General features: G+C 35.5%; 1 protein-coding gene across 1 annotated transcript in view; it reads right to left on the bottom strand.

Moving 5' to 3' along the window:
- LOC135216422 (potassium voltage-gated channel subfamily KQT member 1-like) overlaps positions 1-22,522 on the bottom strand; it is a 691,013-nt gene that overhangs the window by 70,997 nt on the left and 597,494 nt on the right. Inside the window, exon 14 of the mRNA XM_064251767.1 lies at positions 17,447-17,543. Within this exon, the coding sequence (XP_064107837.1) occupies positions 17,447-17,543 (97 nt within the window). The remainder of the gene's footprint in view (positions 1-17,446; positions 17,544-22,522) is intronic.

Below are 22,522 nucleotides of genomic sequence, written 5' to 3'. Positions count from 1 at the left end.
CCCTACTGATGACGAAAGCATATGCATCTTTTGATATTATATATATATATATATATATATATATATATATATAATATATAATAATACCACACACATATATACTCACCCACACACACACACACATATATATATATATATATAGATATATATATTATATATATATAGATATAACTATATATATAGATATATCTATATATCATATATATATATATATATATATATATCTATATATATCTATATATATATAATATATATATATATATATAGATATATATACGTATAGATATATATATATATATATATATATATATATATATATATATATATATAGCCGCAATTAGAGAATTTTCCCGACCGAAGAATGCAAAGGAAGTAGCCAGCTTCCTCGGGCTCGCAGGCTACTACCGTAAATTCATAAAAGATTTCAGTAAAATAGCGAGACCGCTAGATTCATTGAGAAAGCAGAAAAATTTCATTGGGAACGGGAGGAAGAAATGGCTTTTCAAGAATTAAAGATTTCACTCACTAGTAATGAACTATTAGCATCCAAAGTTCGATCGAGCATTTGTAGTAACCACTGACGCGAGCAGTATAGCTATCAGGGGAGTGATTTCTCAAGTTGACGATGCAGGGAATGAAAAGCCGATTTGTTTTGCATCACGAGCATTGACAGGAGCAGAGAAGAATTACAGTACCTTCGATAGAGAGGCCTTGGCTATTCTATGGATGCTTGAGAGACATCGCTACTTTTTACTGGGGCATAAAGTCAAAATTAACACAGATCGTCGCCCATTGAGTGATTTATTCAAGAAAAGGGATTTGACCACTCGACAGGCTCGTTGGATAGAACGGCTGTTAGAGTTTGATATTGTGGGAATTGAACATATAGCAGGGAAAACAAATAAAGTAGCAGATGCCCTCTCCAGAAGTGCCATAATGGGAGTTACAACTCGAGCAGCAAAGAGAGAGGAACAACGACGGAAGAAGCAGTTAAATGAGTCAGAGGCAGCCGATGTAGAAAACGGGAATAACTCGGGAACTCCAGAGTTAGGGAGAGAGAGAAGGGAAACGAGTCGGAGCGAGAGGGCTGATCATCCTAGGGGGTCAGCAAGCGAATGCCCTGGGAGTGAATATGAGTGTGTGATTGATTTGTGTGGTTGGAGTGTTGGAGAGGTGATAAGGGGTCAGAAGTCCGAGCCATGGATCGGGCAGGTTAGGGCTTATGTAAGGGGTGCGAGTAACAAGTTTACCGATTTCCTAAAGGTGCCCAGAAGTATGTTCTTCATTGAAGGAGATATTTTATTTTGTAAATATAAAAAGAGACCAGGCGATATCCGATCTCGCATCGTCCTTCTTCCCTCTTTGGTAGAGAAAGCCATCCACATGATACATGTAAGGAGGGCACGAGAATCCTTTTTTTGGATAGGGATGAGAACAGATATTACAAAATTTATCAGCCAGTGCCACATATGTAATACCATGAAAAACAAGAAACACTCTATTCCAAAGGCTCGCATGTGGCCAGTAGAGCCAATTAAATTTAACAGAGTGCATATCGATGTCATAGGACCCTTCCCTCCTGGAGACGGGCAGTTCAAATATGTATGTGTGATGGTGGATGCGTTCACGGGTTATACGCACACCTACGCAATGGTGGATAAGACCGCAACATCGGTTGCCAGAGCTTTGTGTTCATTCATAACGAAATTCAGCTGTCCTCGTACTCTAATCAGTGATAAAGGCGTGAATTTGTTAATGAAGTGATAAAAGAGCTGACAAAATTATTTAATGTGGAACATTTCACGATCGCATCCTACCGGCCTTCAGCCAATGGGTTGGTTGAATCACATAATAGAGAAGTGACAAATATTTTGAAATATTTAGTGGCAGACACAGTGGGCAGAGATGTTGCAAATGGTGTAATTTGCACTTAATACTGCGTATAACAGCTCCATAAGAGATACCCCGTATTTTTTAGTGTATGGACAGGACCCTTTATTGCCATATACTGTGATCATGGACCCTAGAACTTTACCGTTATATAGTGTCGAGCAATACCGGGTGATGTTCCGTAACCTAACCCGAAGAGTATTTCAGATAACGCAGAAACTTCTGTTGTGGGCAAATGAAAAGTATCAGACGCAATATGATCAGCGATTCCGCACACAAACGTCTAAGATACAAATAGGGGACAGGATCTATTTGAAAAGACTGCAAACCGAAGAAACATAAACTTGAGGCCCGCCTATTTAGGTCAGTACCCGCGTGAAAGAAATTAAAAACGACACTGCGGTGATAAAGCATATTAGGACCGGTGCCCAAGGCGAGTACCACTTATCACACATGCATCCCGTCAGAGAAGATGTCCTGATGTGGCATCTGAACAAACCGGTACCCCCTTTCCCATTTCCGGGACTGCCTGGTTACCTGGAGAGGAGAGTGAAGATAGATATACAAGCATGTCTAGGGATCATAAACGGTGCGGCCCGACGTGCATACAGACAAAGGTCGCATATATTGGTGTCATGTTTCTGAAGTATGACATTATTCTAAACGTATCTTTGTTTGCACCAACCTGCCGTGTTCCTTTCCTTTTTAATCTTTTATTTTGATTTTGTGATGATACCTTTTCATGCATAAATTGAGACAAATCATACTTTCGGTTCCCTTATTGTGTTTGGACAAGTTCTTTGGTCTTGATGATTGATAGTAATCTGTTTTTTTTTCTAACTACAGGTTTTTGTACTATCTGTGTTTATTTTATTATTTCTTGAAACTGCAGGTTTTTTTGTGGCTCCAAACCAATTTTAAGAAGAATGTAATGTGTTTAATGTGGTGATATAAAATTTTATTATTTCATTGATTCTTACATAATTTCTTTTTCATTAAAGAACATTTTTACAATGTGATGCGTGGAATTCAGACCACTGTAAATTGCCAATTGTAAGCACGCAATTTGACCTTGGCTTGCTAAGTTTGGTTTTTATTCTGCATGAATTATTAATAACATTTCTAATAACATTTCGGTCGGTAAGGTACTCAAATTAACAGTGCACAAATGATAGACCTAATAAAGGAAAAATGCATATAAATAAATAAAGAAAAAAAAGAACTTGTGGGGGGGAGGAGTGGTGAACTGATCTGTATAGAAAAAAATTCATGGTGATGACAACGAAAAATCTACAAAATAAATGTGTTGGTGCGTAGCTATGTGTGATCAGAGATTAACGATCAGATAGATATCGTTGATTCATCGACTGCCCATATGATCGTTGGTGGCGTGGCGTGGGTGATTCAAATGAGTGCCATACATCGAAGACCCTTGGTTCCTTTCAATTATAAGAGGCCAATCAGCTTAGACCTGTGACCCAAACAAAGTTCAGTTTTGAAAAGTTAAGAGTCAGTAGGGAATTAGTGGTCGACGGGCCAGGGCGCGTCTCAAAGACAGTGGTCGGCGCGTGTCGCGCCTTGAGTACCTCCGACTATATAATAATCACATAATTAGTAGCGTAATAATTAGCAAGAGGGCCCTGTATAATTATTAAGGAAAATACACGTGTTAATTTTATCTTAGGCGTTTTCATTGTACTGGTAGAACCTTTGTATGATCGAAAAACAGGTCATATATATATATATATATATATATATATATATATATATATATATATATATATATTTTTTTTTTATATTTATATTTTAATATATATATTATATATATATATATTATATATATATGATATAATATATAAATATATATAATAATATATATATATATCTATATATATATATAATATAGATATCCTATATATATATATATATATATATATATATATATATATATATAAATATATATATCTATATCTATTATCTATATATATATAGATATAGATATAGATATATATATATATATATAATATATATATATATATCGGTATATATATCTATATCTATATCTATATAGATATAAGATAATAGATATAGATATATTAATATATATATATATATCTATAGATAGATAGATATATTAATATATATATATGATATATATATATATATATATATATAGATATATAGATATAGATATAATTATTAATATATATATATATATATAGAATATATTAATATATATTAATATATCTATATCTATATCTATTATATATACATCTATATATAATCTATATATCTATATAATATATATATATATATATATATAATATATATATATATATATATATATATATCGATATGTATACAGATTTCTATCTGTACTTTTAATTCAGTATTCTTTCTAATGTGACCTGTTAAAAAAGAAAAAAGGGGGGTTGGTTGAGTACTCCCACAGTCGCTGCATCCGCTTATCCATGGACAGTTTACCATAGTTCATCACTGCCACACTAACATACGGTTCCCTGTAGTTAGACGATCCCAAACGTATAGTGTGTGTGTGTGTGTGTGTGTGTGAGGGAGATGGCAAGGACTAAAACCAACAATATGACATAAACAAGAACTTACTGTAGTAAATCATATTTGATGTTGAATGTGGATTTATTGTAATCACACAACATGATGGTTTGTGTAATCACAAAAATACTAACATGTGGATTTGTACGTAATCACAAAAATACTAACATGTAACAATTATCCATTTGGAACAGTTCTTCCATAGTCGCCATCACCAGGATACCTTTTATCGCTGCTACACTAACACACGGTCTCCCTGTTGTTAGACGATCCCAAATGTATAATATGTGTGTGTGTGTGTTTGAGAGAGAGAGAGAGAGAGAGAGAGAGAGAGAGAGAGAGAGAGAGAGAGAGAGAGAGCGAATATTTAATAAAATTTAAGGGAGATGGCAAGACTAACCACAATATGACATAAACCAAGAACTTACTGTGGAAAATAATTTTTTATGTTAATATGTATTTGTATGCAATCACAAAAATCTAACATGTTGTGACAAACTTAGCTGTTTGTTGAGAGGTACAGTACAGTCCCCAATTATGCGAGAATTTGGTCGATCCACAGCCTCGCAGAATTGAAAATTCGCAGATTTCGAAACATACCTTATGGGAATAATTCCATTAGGGCCAAGGCAAATGGCAACTTACCCAGTGAAACTTTTTTATATTACCCATTTTCAATACTTTCTATGTGCTATACTGTAATTTTTTCTAATATGAAATTAATCTTATGGATAAATAAAACAATTAAAAGGTTTTCATATCTTGAAAAAGTTTAAAACTACTACACGCAGGATGGTGAAAACTCCCACACATAAACAATGCCACCATTGGGTGGAAGTGTACTGTACGATACAGTCATTTCCTTTAAAAAATCTTTTGGATGGAATTTCCTCTACCTATCCTCTACCAAAATAACCTTCAAACTCCACTATCTCGTCCTCCGTGAAGAATTCTTCTGCTGAAGGAAGGCTTTGTGAACCATTTTAGGTTTCGAGAACTGGTGGATCATGCGTGTCTTCACTCCCGTTAGGCCTAACAAACTTGGTTGCGAGCGCCTGTCTCAGTTTCTTTGTCCAGAACGTTCACTATGTACTCGTTTTCATATAAATTTATTCTACGATAAAAAAAAGAGCTGATGAAAATTCAGAATTTGATATGAAATTACAATTTCTTAAAAAGAAATAATAAAAATTCAAAATTCAACATGAAATGAGTTTCTTGTTTAGATCAAAGGTTTAATAATCACATCAATCTCTCTCCTCGTCTCTCTCTCTCTTCTCTCTCTCTCTCTCTCTCTCTCGTCTTCCTCTCTCTCAACACATCTCTCTGTTAATCACTTTTCCTAGTCATTTTCATCAAAATCTATTTCAACAATAGAAAAAAATAAATGATCAAATGCCAAAAGTTAGTGAAAACAAGTTAACCTAGAAAAAAAATTCTTACTGCATGTTAAACAATAACGGATTTCAAGTTGTTGACTGCTGCCAAAAAGGAAATTGCTCCTTCCTTCGTCTTTAACTTAAGGACAAGCTTTTTAGTTTCGAGAAAATAGATCTTCCTCTTCGACTTCTAGGCAGATGCATACATGAGGCGGAAGATCAGAATACACTTCGCAGATCTGAATAATACGTATGACGATGGTGATGACACCGATCATTCATACACACTGCGCTATGACGTCACAAATGCGTGAGGCAGACCCTTCAGTCTAATTAGCTAATGGCTGAGCAGGAAATCTTTCTCTCGCATTCCCCCTTGGAGGAATAATAGTATTTTTTTCCTCCGAGCATTCCCTCCACCCCTTCTCTCAGATACCAGAACAACACATCTAAAATACTTGAAAAGACATTAGATTTTATATGTGCGTAGTGTTCCATCGTTCTAAGCTACCCGTGTATTTTAGATATGCTCTATACAATAGTACACTCCTAAAATACATATATGTACAGTAAATACAATATCAAAATCATCATACTACAACGGAAAACATCAATATACATAAAATGTGGACACAGAACGATGCTCAAAGTTACGTAGGCCAAAGAAAACGTGCGTCTAAATGGTAAGGGATACTTAAAAATAACAGTTTTCGGTTGATACATAATTTTGCAACATGACTTTGAAATTATATTAGTGTGTTCTAGGATGATATTTGAGTTATATTTTTCTTTGGTCTGTTAAGTTTGGTGATGACCTGTTAAAATAGGCAGTAACAGCGGTAGGAGTACGGTAATGTAAGGTTACTTTGGGTGTTTTGAGATGATGGCTTGGGGTGTAATTTTATTTGAAATATTAAATTCTTTTAGTATGTTAATTTAAGGTATATTTTTGTTTTACCTACCAAATTAAGCTATGAAATGTTAAATTAGACAGTCATAAGCATTTTAGTTTAAGGGGCACAGGGGTTTTGGCAGTTGTAAGCCAGTTATAAGCACTTTTAAGAGGGGATTTTTGCATTTCTGCGGCAGGTTCTGGAATTTATTCCCACGTAAAAGTGGGGAAGCACTGTACATACACTAACTTGAAACAGTTTTACTTTACAGCTCTTCTTTCATAATGTTACGTATTACATTACAGAAACTGTTAATCATCTTTAGCATTACTTTAATATTTCATCAGTCTGTTTATTTGAATCCTTGAACATTACCCTTTTCTGCAACAAGAATGCTACCAAGAATAATCACATCGTGCTTATATTAAGGTTGAATAATTGGGCTGATAACGCAGCACGTACCCTTAAGACTATAATTATAGCTACATCGTTTCTAAATGCCAAATCTCATATCCTGAAGAATACGGGTAGTTTTGAGAGAAGCAAATTTTGAAGGAGAAGCATTGTAATAAAACCAGGGAGAGGGAGAGTGGCAAGAGCTACTACTTGAAAGGTTGTGAAAAATGAGCAACTTACTCATAACCTGACTTCCTGTCTTAAAGTTATCAGAATCTTTTTGTCTTTTCCAATTCTTATCTGCTTCTCACATCTGCTTATACTTTAAATAAATATTCCTTATTTCATCTGACCAACTAATACACTGATCTGGTGATCGTTGTTCCTACATTTAACACATTGGTTCTGACCGTTTTAAGCTGAAGGGTAAAACTGGTTATGCACCCTCTTACCTAATATACTGGAAACTACTTGTTTTACTCTTTGGAAGATATCCTGTATAATGACAAATATAAAACACAAGAAAACCCAAACCAAATTCAGATAATGATTTTATTAACAAAACCACATAACACTTTCCACTGCGTCCTCTCAGGCTGACGACAGAGAAAAACTGAATGAAAAATTATAGTTGTTCAAACCACCCGAAAAGGATGGGTGAATCGATGCTTCAAACTAAACGGTCCTATTATTTTTTTTTCACTTTTCACTATCGTCCTCATGTAGGAATAGAAAGGTAAGATTCATTCAAAAAATTACTGCTTAGTTTTCATCCTATTTACAATGTCAGATATGTCATAATTTACAACATATTTTGGTATATAATACAACAGTGAAAATTGCTGATGGAAATTTTATTGTAAAGAGAAACTACCTCATGATGATCTGGTAAAACACGACTCTAGTATACTGCTTATGTTCTTATATCTGCAAATTTAAACAATTAAAACATCTATTGATACTCATACATTGAAATCTAACCAACCTGAAAAATGAATTCAGCCACAATACCTTTCAAGTCCAAACATTTCAATGTTACAGCTTTGGATGAATTTCCACTGTAACTTGTGTGTTGTGTTTGAGAATGAGCGCTGGTATTTTTATTTTCTATTAAAAAAAGTAATTTCAACTAGATTAGCCTATTAAACATTAAGCTCATACTCACGGCAAGGGAAGACGAGGGTGCCGATAGTGGGTTGCTGGAAGTAGGCACAAGGAGGGGGGGGGGTGGAGGTGGTGGGACCACTGCTGCAACTATCTGGAGATCCAGGAGGTGGTGCAGAAGGGGGTGGAGCAGGAGGCACAGATGGTGGGGCAGAAGCAGCTGGTAATGCCAAAAGACGTTTTCTGTCTTCCTATATAGATCTATTAACTGATCTAGCTTTGACTCTATATCATCAACCTAAAACAACCAGGAAATGTTTTAGCTTTTCAATTACTGAATAATAATCAAGTACAATAATTGACTACCAAATATTGAAAGGGGAAATAAGAGATTACTATATTTAACCAAGTAAAAATGACATTTTTATGATAAAATTTTTATATATACTTACTAAGTGCTCACAGTTTCACTCGCCAGCAGCTTCAAAATTTAGGAAATTATGATATAGCTAGTGCTGGTGTAGTTACAAGCTCCATCCACTTTAAGGGTAAGAGAGGAACAACTTCAGCAAGGAGTTCAATTGTTCTCACCTTTTCCTTATGAGGGAGGAGGGAGGGCTCTGATTCCTACTTACATGGTAACTATATATAAAATGTTATTTATAAAAAAAAATTTCACTTTTATACGTACATATGTAACTTAAAAAATTGACCCGGAGATGGAACATGGCCAGATTCTAATCAAAACATTAATGATAATGAATTAAGAAAATGAAAAATAATGGCAGATTCAACTCTAAAACAGTGGGGCTTTGTAGCAAGGAATGAACCAGTGACTACCAAGCATACAAGTGCAGTGGACCCCACTTATTCGCAGTTCAGGAATCTAAATACAGTTATTAACAGATTTTTCCTAGAAACATTTTTTCAATAAATTGCAAAAAATTCGGTAATTCAGACTTTTTCATTGAAAAAAGTTCACTGATTACTGTATTTTCATGTTATTTTTCTAACTAAATACATTTTTCATTATAAATGTAGTCACAAAAAAAGGATTAGACAGTTTTAAGCATTTTAGAGGGGTATCTGGTGTTCCAGCTATCAAAATGCACAGTTAAAAGTAATTTTAGAGGGGCTCCAATAGATCACAGATTTTCGGCTTTGTAGGATCTTCAATTTTGGCTAAAAAAAAAAAAAAACAAGATAAAAGAATATATGGCATCTCCTTGTGCGTAACCAACTTTTCTGTCAAGCGCATGTAAGTCACTTACCCCTTTGGCTGTGGCCAATGCCACCAGGAAAAGGGTTTTTCTATTAAGGTCTCTTAAGAAGGTGGAGCGAAGGGGTTTGAACCTGGGTCCCAAGAGCCATTTAAGTACTACATCTAAATTCTAAGAGACTGTCTCTGATCCCATGGACTTAATAGTGTCAAAAGGTTTTATGAGGTCTGATAGGTGTTGGTTAGCTGCAGAGATGGCACCAAGGGGGAGGGTGATAACCCTCCCCCTTGTTCCTGACTGAGTTGGACCGTCAAAAATGACCAACACTAATATTTTGTTGAATAAATGCCCTCTGGATACAGGTGCCAGGTCTGTGGCTTTTTTCACAAATTTTCGGTAGTCACTCCTGTTTGCACCCCAAATGACGGGCCTACATACATAAATACACACACACTATATATATATATATATATATATATATATATATATATATATATATATATACATATATATATACATATATCTATATACCATATATATATATATATATATATATATGATATATATATATATATATATATATATATATATATATATATATATATATGTACACATATATGCATATATTTATATGAACACACACGCACACACACACATATAAATATATATATATATATATATATACTTAATTCATATATAATATATATTAAGGAAAAATAAACGAAGCAGGATCTGCGAGACCTTTCGACGTTAAACGTCCTTACTGAGCAGGGGTTAGTTTCTGCTCAGTAAAAGGACGTTCAACGTCGAAAGGTCTCGCAGATCCTGCTTCGTTTATTTTTCCTTCGTGGCATATATCTTATTTATGGATTTATCACGTTCCTAACTTTCGTGATTCAGTTATACATAATATATTATTATATATATATATATATATATGAATATATATATATAAATATATATATATATTATAAATAATATATATATATATATATATATATATATATATATATATATATATGACTGGTAAAAATGTGGTAAAAATGTTCTGTTACAACAGAATTCCATCCAATAAAAGGAGCCCATAAAAACACCAAAATATAGAGAGAAAAGTACTATATTTCAGAGACTGCTGTCTCTCTCTTCAGGTATATGAATGAGAAAAGTTTACATAAAAGGTGGTAGTTATACCAAGAGATCCATCTACAGGTAAGCCAATTTAGGTCACCCCTGCTGATAATCTTCCTTTAATCTTCTTAAGCGTTGGTTGAATGAAAACCTTGTCGATCACATCTGAATCCCATGCTCCTTTTGAGATGTTTCATCAAAATTACCTGCCTCTTTCTTTTTTATTTGAAGGGGGGGCAACGGCCGATTCCATCATTTGACTCTTGTACTGGCAGTTGCTGCTATAAATTATATGTGACAAATTCCAGTTTATTCTATGGTTATGTTCATTTATATGGTTGAAAATAGCTGAGTTCTGTTGTCCATACCTAACTGACCGTTTGTGTTGTATTAATCTCTGGGGAAGTGATTTTCCTGTAAATCCGATGTAAGATTGGTCACAGTCCTGGCATGGGATTTCATAAACCCCTGTTTCCTTGGGGAATGTCTTTTGTTGGATGTTAATCAGGGATTTGGCTAAGGGGTTTGGGTAAGTAAATGCAAAGGGGTTAGATTTTCCGAGGGTCTGAGTCACTGTCTTAATCCTGTCCAGGTGAGGAGTTTTTATTTTATTGGTCTTGTTTCGAGGGGGTCGGTAGAAAATTATGTTTGCTTTGTGAATTGCTTTCTCAATTATATGTTCAGGATACTTTAAAGACGAAAGTTGCTTACAAATTAGTTCAAATTCTTTTTCCAGGAAATCTGGGGAACAAATTCGTAAGGCTCTTAAGAACAGGTTGCTGGCTACACCTATCTTGATAGCAATGTCATGATAGCTAAAGTAGTGAATGTATAAAAGGGAGAACGTTGATTTTCTGTATATGGTAAATTTATATTCTGTCGTGTCTCTGATTATTAAAACATCAAGAAAAGGAATTTTGCTGTCTGTTTCCCATTCAAGTTAGTTGAATTATGTGCATCTAATAACGTATTTTCATTCGGGGAATCATTCTACATATAAGCAAAAATTCGGGTGTAGTATGGGTAGTCCTTTAAGTCCTGTTTTAGCCATTCTGTACATGGAATACTTTGAAACTACAGTAATAAATGCAATAAAACCCAAAAACATGCTGTGGATGAGATATGTAGATGATATTCTAACATTTTGGGATAATAGGTGGGGCAATTTTAATGAATTCCTTTCAAAATTATATGCATTGGTGCCCAGCATCAAATTCAAAGTTGAATGGGAAACAGACAACAAAATTCCTTTTCTTGACGTTTTAATAATCAGACACGACAGAATGCAAATCTACCATATACAGAAAACCAACGTTCTCACTTTCATACATTCACTAATTTAGCTATCACAACATTGCTATCAAGATAGGTGACGTTCTCACTTTCATACATTCACTAATTTAGCTATCACAACATTGCTATCAAGATAGGTGTAGCCAGCAACCTGTTCTTAAGAGCCTTACGAATTTGTTCCCCCAGGTACTATAGGAGAACAGATGGTACAGATAACCACCGCCTCCACTTGCACCACATTTTTTCAGTGAACACTATCCATAATCATTCTCAGTGATTCACCCAATTTAGCCACTGTACTTACTATCTTCTTATCGAACCTAGATTCAAGACTGGTGATGGCAAAAGGGTACGAAACAAGGGAGACAGGCACAGGAGTACATATGTGAATGAAAAGCAGGAGGACAAGGATTAAGAGAAAAGTCAGGTTAGGACTTTTTTCTAGGCTATGTGACCGTCTCTTGGCTCTAGAAGCTGCTTTTCTTCTCCCTATCCCTTTCTAACTTGTCTAGGTGAGATCTAAGAACTTTCCACTTTTTCTAAGTCCAATCATTACATTCAGCAAAAATTTTCTCCCTACTACACTCCTGTATCCTACACTTACTGAAAACTATATGTGAATCATAGCAAGACTTATGTCAGTCTGGTCTTACAACACTCGCTTTTACAGCGAAGGCTAGAGGAACTAGAATCAGACATATGAATGTCCTAATCCTAAATGCTAATAAGTTAATCCAAACTTGAAGGCTACTCAAAATAAGGCAATAATACTTCACCACAGACCAGTTAAGACAACCACAAAGCAAGAAAAAGGCTACTGAAATGGCACCTCTCTAAGACAAACCGCAGCAGAAAAACAGCTGAATAACCGGCTGGTTGTTTCCCCGAGTGCTCCGATAGTGGGCAAAGCCTGTCACCTACACAAAACAGTTGAATAGTTACCGAGAGAATAAAATCAGCTGCTGCACGAGTTACAAACCTTAGCTATGTAATTACTTTGTACATTACTCAAATGAAAATATGGATTAGACACTAATACCTGTCATTTTCCGTTATTTTTACGTCACCCCTTCCTAGCCTCACCCCTTTGGTCCCTGTAATGTCTTACCCCCACAGTACATTTTCTTTTCCAGATAGTAAGTCATGCGTAAACCAATTTTGGTTGAAATTGCTTAATGCATTTCATAATCATGCTGCAACACACACACACACACACATACACACACTCATTTTTATATATACAGATACAGCTGTAATAGCCCATCTGACTTATGCACATGGGAATTGTAAGAGCAACACCCAGTCTCGACTAAATGTTCACATATGTATACACATTTTGTATCCTGTGTATAATGCAACTATGAAATCAGATATAAATTTCCTTATTAATGCATAATACACAAGTACAGTTGTATATATTATTATGTTTATTGCCCATCTTGTCTACCCAGAATTTCTTTATTTTATTTAGTCTAAAGGAGCAGCCATGTTTTCTCCTAAATCAGCTGATTTTGGGAGAGAAACACGGGGGGGAAAGGAATTTCCGGTTAGGCTGAATCTTAGGGTAAGACAGGCAAGTTACGGGATTAGCTAGGCCTCGATATCGGCTTTAGGGATTCCTACCATAAGACCTCTTTCCCTTCCAAATTCGCTGGTTGTTGTTTTCGGACTTTCAGACAATGCCGGAGGCTGTGTGTGAAACCCACTCATTTCCAAGACACCCCCAGCCTCTGTCTCAGTCAAAGCTAGACCTACAGCGAGGCAGACGTGCCTTCTCCATTCTGACTGGAAGTCAGACCTTTGTCCAAACATGCTGGTGGGACTTCAGATAGCATGACACCTGTTCAAGCCTCAAGGATTTAAGGCACTTTTAGAAAGTGCAAAAAACTCCAACCAGCTCTTTTTCTCCAAGACGACTCTTGCTGATTTCATTTTCAAATTTCCCTTGTATCACTTTTGCCTCAGAATCCCTTTGTCTTCATCGGGCCATGTGCTTCCCATTGTGACTTGTAAAGCTTAAGTCTTCATTGCATACCTCAGTTAAACACTAGAGTTCTTTTCCCCCAGTGTGTTAGATAAAACTGAATAACCGTAACTCGTGCAAGAAGTCTTCCTTTCATTTTTTGTCTAATTTGGGAATTTTTCCAGATTTGCTGAGTCACGTGTCCAAATCTCACTCTCCGCAAGTGCTGCCTTACTGCAAGATAACTTGAGTAAATTTGGAAACCAGCCTTTACGTAAACCTGATTTTAGCCAGCTCTCCCCTTGTGAGAGATAAGAGTGGTCCCCGTGCGGACAAGATGCATTTACTTTTTTCTCCAGGCATTTCTCATCTATGAGATCAGCAACAGTCCTAACCAAAAAGATACAAAAGCATTCATAGATATATTAGAAGGATATAATCCTTCAAACTGGAACAAATCAACTGAAAACATCTTGAAAATAATTGAAGAAGTTCCAAATAAAATCCAAGTGGTCAAGAGACTCATAAAGAAAATATACATAAACCAACATATTCCGACAAAGAAAATGAATAAGGTGAACCTTGTGAATATCCTAATTGATGCATTAGAAAAAAGAGTGCCAAAAGCAAGTAAACTGTGTAAGGTGTGGTATAGCATAGTTAATCCACAAAACCTAATCAGAAAATGTGCTGCATGCAACATTCCGACCCATCCACTGTGTGCTGAGGTAATGCAAGATATGAGAAAAGACACAAGAATTCTTTGCTCAACATGTCTACCATGGATAGACAATGTTATTAAATCAAGATTGAATGTACAAATAGTTGAGGATGAAAAAGAAGAAGAAAGGAAGAGGAAGAAGAAGAAGAAGAAGAGGAAAACGGAAGAGAAGTAAACAAAACTGAAATGACAGAAAAAGATAAGGAAAACAAAGAACAAGATAAAAGTATGGATGCAGAGATACTCATTGATACTACATATGAGGCTATAAAGCAGCATACCTACGAAGAAATAAATTACGATATGACAACACAAAAGAAAATCCCAAAGAGGCTCTACCCAGATCTACACAATGACGGGAAAGAGGAAAAAATATACAAAAAAGACAAAGTCTGCAACCTTTTGAAAAGAGGGAATTGCCTGCGAGTCTAACATCACATATTATGAAAGTGTATGAAAGGGCAATGAAGAAAAATATTATGAAACATTTAATAAAAAATAATTTGTTTAATAAAGGACAACATGGTTTCGTATCCGGAAAAAGTACACAAACCCAACTGTTAGTCCACCGTGAGAACATATTCAAAAATATGAAAAGCGGAAATGAAACAGATGTGGTTTATCTAGACTTTGCAAAAGCTTTTGACAAAGTAGACCATAATATACTAGCGAAGAAAATTAGAAAACACAATATCGTGGATAAAGTAGGAAGATGGTTAAAAGAATTTTTACACAACAGAAAACAGATAGTTATTGCAAACGACGAGAAATCGGATGAAGCCAAGGTAATATCCGGTGTGCCACAAGGTACGGTGTTAGCTGCAATACTGTTTGTTATTATGATTGAAGACATAGACAGTAATGTTAAGGATTCGGCAGTGAGTAGTTTCGCAGATGACACAAGAATAAGTAGAGAAATTACTTGTGATGAAGATAGGAACGCTCTACAAAGAGACCTTAACAAAGTATATGATTGGGCAGAGGTAAATAGGATGGTATTTAACTGATAAATTTGAATCAATAAATTATGGAGACAGAGAAAGAAAGCTATATGCATATAGGGGACCTAATAATGAGACAATCACAAATAAGGAAGCAGTTAAAGACCTTGGTGTGATGATGAATAGGAACATGTTATGCAATGATCAAATAGCAATTCTGTTGCAAAATGTAAAGCAAAAATGGGAATGTTGTTACGGCACTTCAAAACAAGAAAAGCTGAACACATGATTATGCTTTATAAAACATATGTTCGTAGTCCACTTGAATATTGCAATATGATATGGTACCCACACTATCAAAAGGATATTGCACAAATAGAGAGTGTACAAAGGTCCTTTACAGCTAGAATAGAAGAAGTTAAAGACCTTGACTACTGGGAAAGACTACAATCCTTAAAATTATATAGTCTAGAAAGGAGAAGAGAACGCTACATGATAATTCAGGCATGGAAACAGATAGAAGGAATAGCAGAAAATATCATGGAACTAAAAATATCAGAAAGAGCAAGCAGGGGTAGATTAATAGTGCCCAAAACTATACCAGGAAAAATAAGGAAAGCACACAGGACATTAATCCACTACGCACCAGCATCGATAATGCAGCGTCTATTCAATGCGTTGCCAGCTCATCTGAGGAATATATCAGGAGTGAGCGTAGATGTGTTTAAGAATAAGCTCGACGAATATCTAAACTGCATCCCAGACCTTCCAAGATTGGAAGATGCAAAATATACCAGAAGATGTACTAGCAACTCTCTGGTAGACATTAGAGGTGCCTCACACTGAGGGACCTGGGGCAACCCGAACGAAATGTAAGGTCTGTAAGGTAAGGCCATTCAACGGCCTCTTGTAAATAAAAAATGTAAATTAATTAGCTGAGTTTCCTGGCGACCTTATTATAGAGTAATCTAACCAAAAGAAATCCTTTTAAGGTAAGTTATTCTGCATTTTTCCCTAAAATATTTCCTTTTACGTATTTGGGTCACAAAGAGGCCGGCTCATACGTAAAAATATACAGTAAATACTTTTTAGTAGTGTGCTTAAAATGAGTTTGCTTTGGGTATCATGTTACTCAGAAAAGCCAATGTGCACTCAACAGGGTCTCTCTCTCTCTCTCTCTCTCTCCTTCTTCTCCTCCTCCTCTCGTCCGTCTCTCTCTCTCTCTCTCACTTTTCATGATAGGGCAAATGACAAATCTATGATCATTAAACAAGATTAATGATAAATTTTTAAATAATGCTCTTGGAAAACATGTTGAAAAAGACCAGGCTACAGCACAACATGAATGATGCAACACTGCATGGTTCCGGGTAAGAAAGCACTACAAATAAAAATGGTAAATTTATCAAATTCTATGTATATATATAACAAATGAATTATAAACAATATAGTACAAAATTAGAGAGATGCTATATAGACAATAAGAAAGTTGCTATATAGAAATAAATGAACGGTGATAAAACCATGGTAGGCTCTGGGTAAATACATTCATGCTACACATACCTACTTACCAAAAATTTTGTTTACAAGAGTGTGATATTTTCTTTTTACGTATAATTATACAGTATATTGTTACAATTAGGGGAAAATTATGTTTTATCATTGCCTTGGTATAATTTTTTACATTTGAAGTGTGATGCTTCTTCACAAGCAAATAGTCCTTATGGTTATGCAGTAACGACAAGGTAGGGTTAGTAAGGGTGCAGACTTGCCATTTTACGAGTGTAGTTTTATACCTTATCCAAATTTCGCCCTTAAAATCTTGACAGGGCCTTGGCACTCTTAATCCTGTTAATCCAGGGATTACTCTTAATATTTAGCTACAGAACTATACCTGTATTTGACAAGATAAAATACAAATTTACTATTTGACAAAATATAAATTACCTGTCTTTCCACTTTTACTATTCTGGATGCTAGGCAGATCTTCGACTCATAGACATCTTTAGCCTTAGAGCCCTGCTTTCCCAATATCTGGTCCAACCTAAGGGTTTTGAGAAGAAATAGTTACTACATTTCATAATATATTACAAATATAATTATCATCAGGCACAAAATGTGAATGCCTCAGTTATGTTTACTGAAGATTTCCTCTCTTCATTAGAGTTGTACTTTAACTGGATTCTTTTACTGAATAGATAAGAATTAACATACTTGATGAAAATTGTGTGGTAAGCAAATTCAATATGAGTACAAAATTAGCAATTAGCAAGAAGCCTGTGCATATACGTACAACTCATATAATTCTAGAAATACCCTATCTACTTATAGTAGTATAATTGTTTTTCTTGGCCAATTGAAGTGTTCCCCCTGCACATATAGTAGTATACAATTATACTACTTATAGTAGTATAATAGTATACAATTATACTACTTATGGTAGTATAATAGTATACAATTATACTACTTATAGTAGTATAATTGTTTTTCTTGGCCAATTGAAGTGTTCCCCCTGCACTTAAAAACGACAAGACAAATGGAAACTAAAGAGTTAACATAGTTAACATATGTAATATGAATGAAACTAATGGAAAATAATTTTTCTCAAATAATAAATGTTAAATCAGAACCGTACCCCATTTCCTTGTCAATATACCATCAGATCCAACTAAACAGGGTACATCAAAGGAATTTATTGTGCAGAAATATTTATGAAAATAACTTAATAAAAAACCCCTAAACCTGAAAGGCTTGGAAATATCTGTTTTTAAAGTGATAAAAATTCTAAAACTATCTGATTCCTGAATATATGCTGGATGCATTTCATCAACAATCTCACAACTTTCTAAAAGGAAATGACTGCATTTTCATACAATGATTCGCAGGACTTCTGTTGTGGAAAGCAACCACAGATGAAAGAATCTAAAGTAGACAAGATTAACCTTACCATGTTTATAAAAACCATGTATTTACATAGGGTACATGTGGTTTCCAATAATCAAAACAATGATAGCAATTAAGTGAGAACAACGATAATAATCATAATAATAATTTTCTAAGGGGTCCACAATAATAAAAAAATGTTGCGAGTCCGTGTGTAATTTTTAAAAACTCTTTTGTAAAGAGTTTTTTTAAATTATACTCGGACCCAATTTTTTTTTTTTATTATTGTGGACCCCTTAGAATATTATGGATACTCTAGCGATAGAAAGTTTTTCCCAAATAATAATAATAATAATAATAATAATAATAATAATAATAATAATAATAATATAATAATAATAATAATAATAATAATAATAATAATAATAATATAAAACACTAAGAGATGAAGGACACGATCAGGAAAGAATATATGCAGAGACCCAGGGCGATCCTCAAGTCAAAACTCAATGGCGGAAATATGATAAAAGCCGTAAACACATGGGCAGTGCCAGTAATCAGATACAGCGCAGGAATAGTGGAATGGACGAAGGCAGAACTCCGCAGCATAGATCAGAAAACCAGGAAACATATGACAATACACAAAGCACTACACCCAAGAGCAAATACGGACAGACTATACATAACACGAAAGGAAGGAGGGAGAGGACTACTAAGTATAGAGGACTGCGTCAACATCGAGAACAGAGCACTGGGGCAATATCTGAAAACCAGTGAAGACGAGTGGCTAAAGAGTGCATGGGAAGGAGGACTAATAAAAGTAGACGAGGACCCAGAAATATACAGAGACAGGAGAATGACAAACAGAACAGACGACTGGCACAACAAACCAATGCACGGACAATACATGAGACAGACTAAAGAACTAGCCAGCGATGACACATGGCAATGGCTACAGAGGGGAGAGCTAAAGAAGGAAACTGAAGGAATGATAACAGCGGCACAAGATCAGGCCCTAAGAACCAGATATGTTCAAAGAACGATAGACGGAAATAACATTTCTCCCATTTGTAGCAAGTGCAATACGAAAAATGAAACCATAAACCACATAGCAAGCGAATGTCCGGCACTTGCACAGAACCAGTACAAAAAGAGGCATGATTCAGTGGCAAAAGCCCTCCACTGGAGCCTGTCCAAGAAACATCAGCTACCTTGCAGTAATAAGTGGTACGAGCACCAACCTGAGGGAGTGATAGAAAACGATCAGGCAAAGATCCTCTGGGACTATGGTATCAAAACAAATAGGGTGATACGTGCAAATAGACCAGACGTGACGTTGATTGACAAAATCAAGAAGAAAGTATCACTCATTGATGTCGCAATACCATGGGACACCAGAGTTGAAGAGAAAGAGAGGGAAAAAATGGATAAGTGTCAAGATCTGAAAATAGAAATAAGAACGATATGGGATATGCCAGTGGAAATTGTACCCATAATCATAGGAACACTAGGCAAGATCCCTGAAAAGGAATCTAGAAAAACTAGAGGCTGAAGTAGCTCCAGGACTCATGCAGAAGAGTGTGATCCTAGAAATGGCGCACATAGTAAGAAAAGTGATGGACTCCTAAGGAGGCAGGATGCAACCCGGACCCCCACACTATAAAATGCCACCCAGTCGAATTGGAGGACTGTCATAGAGCAAAAATTAAAATAAAAAAAAAATAATAATAATAATAATAATAATACCTGGGAATAATGGAAGGAGGGGATATAAAACACCAAGAGATGAAGGACACGATCAGGAAAGAATATATGCAGAGACTCAAGGTGATACTCAAGTCAAAACTCAACGCCGGAAATATGATAAAAGCCATAAACACAAGGGCAGTGCCAGTAATCAGATACAGCGTAGGAATAGTGGAATGGACAAAGGCAGAACTCCGCAGCATAGATCAGAAAACCAAGAAAAATATGACAATACACAAAGCACTACAGCCAAGAGCAAATACGGACAGACTATACATAACACGAAAAAAAAGAGGGAGAGGACTACTAAGTATAGAGGACTGCGTCAACATCGAGAACAGAGCACTGGGGCAATATCTGAAAACCAGTGAAGACGAGTGGCTAAAGAGTGCATGGGAAGGAGGACTAATAAAAGTAGACGAGGACCCAGAAATATACAGAGACAGGAGAATGACAAACAGAACAGACGACTGGCACAACAAACCAATGCACGGACAATACATGAGACAGACTAAAGAACTAGCCAGCGATGACACATGGCAATGGCTACAGAGGGGAGAGCTAAAGAAGGAAACTGAAGGAATGATAACAGCGGCACAAGATCAGGCCCTAAGAACCAGATATGTTCAAAGAACGATAGACGGAAATAACATTTCTCCCATTTGTAGCAAGTGCAATACGAAAAATGAAACCATAAACCACATAGCAAGCGAATGTCCGGCACTTGCACAGAACCAGTACAAAAAGAGGCATGATTCAGTGGCAAAAGCCCTCCACTGGAGCCTGTCCAAGAAACATCAGCTACCTTGCAGTAATAAGTGGTACGAGCACCAACCTGAGGGAGTGATAGAAAACGATCAGGCAAAGATCCTCTGGGACTATGGTATCAAAACAAATAGGGTGATACGTGCAAATAGACCAGACGTGACGTTGATTGACAAAATCAAGAAGAAAGTATCACTCATTGATGTCGCAATACCATGGGACACCAGAGTTGAAGAGAAAGAGAGGGAAAAAATGGATAAGTGTCAAGATCTGAAAATAGAAATAAGAACGATATGGGATATGCCAGTGGAAATTGTACCCATAATCATAGGAACACTAGGCAAGATCCCTGAAAAGGAATCTAGAAAAACTAGAGGCTGAAGTAGCTCCAGGACTCATGCAGAAGAGTGTGATCATAGAAACGGCGCACACAGTAAGAAAAGGGATGGACTCCTAAGGAGGCAGGATGCAACCCGGAATCCCACACTATAAATACCACCCAGTCGAATTGGAGGACTGTGATAGAGCAAAAAAAAAAAATAAAAAGAAAAAATAATAATAATAATAATAGTAATATTGGAACAATAACTCACCTCTTTACTTTGACTTAAATAAGACAAAATTCTCTACGTTACTTTTCCTACTAGCAGTCTAAAAGATTTTCAGTCTTTTGTCCCTACACATTCTCTGAAGGGAGTCTAATATGGAATTTTCATCTGTATGTTCACCCTCACTATCAGGAAATAATACTGTAGCTATACACGAATCAGTGAGTCCAAGTGGTGGTTTAAACTAACCATTTGCTCTTTAATTTTTCAAAGTGATATTTCCCTGATTAGGCATCTGGAGTGCAAATAATTTTTAGAATATGCAATTTTCCTAAAGCCAAGATAGCTGCTAATTTTCATACTGACTTTATTATATTAATTTATGCAAGATGAAAACTAGGCCAAACCTCTCATTCATGGAACTGAAATCCTCCATCATGAAAGCCTTTATGATCCTAAGATACAAAACCAAGGCAGTGTTGATCACAATCATACTAAAACCTCACCTAATCTTAAGTTGCCATTTACATGACACTGTCATGTCTGACAAGGCAACCATGACCGGTAACTCTTATCCAAACAGCAAAATGGTCATCAAACAAAAGTACCACCAAGCCATGGGCATAGTTCTACATATTACACACTGGTAAATGACAAGTATTTCTGAATTAATTAAATCTCTCGGGATTTTTCCCAAGGATTAAGAGCTATGAATAAGTTTTTGTTGTTAATTTATTGCAGACCTTCTCAACTATAATTGATGTCCTTAGACAGATGATTGACATAAAGGTGGCTCATGCACAGGAGCATTTTTAACTGATTTTTCTGAGAAACAGAAAAAAAATAAATCTGAAGATATTATATATAAAAATAAGCAAGTAAAAAAGCTACTGAGCTACAATACATGGTAGTTAAACACTACCAATTTAGAAAGCAAACTGTGAATAGTTTATCTCCCTAAAATTACTATTTATATTCTGTTTGCTGGGACATGCACTATATGTATACGTACAATATTTTGAAACCACATGTACCACACACAATTGTTAAATTTACTGGAGCAATAAAAATTCTATCACCA

This window comes from Macrobrachium nipponense, chromosome 6 (assembly GCF_015104395.2).
Source record: "Macrobrachium nipponense isolate FS-2020 chromosome 6, ASM1510439v2, whole genome shotgun sequence".
NCBI classification, from domain to species: Eukaryota; Metazoa; Arthropoda; class Malacostraca; order Decapoda; family Palaemonidae; genus Macrobrachium; species Macrobrachium nipponense.
Note: the sequence above shows the minus strand (reverse complement) of the source record. Positions and strands in the feature narration are given on the sequence as shown.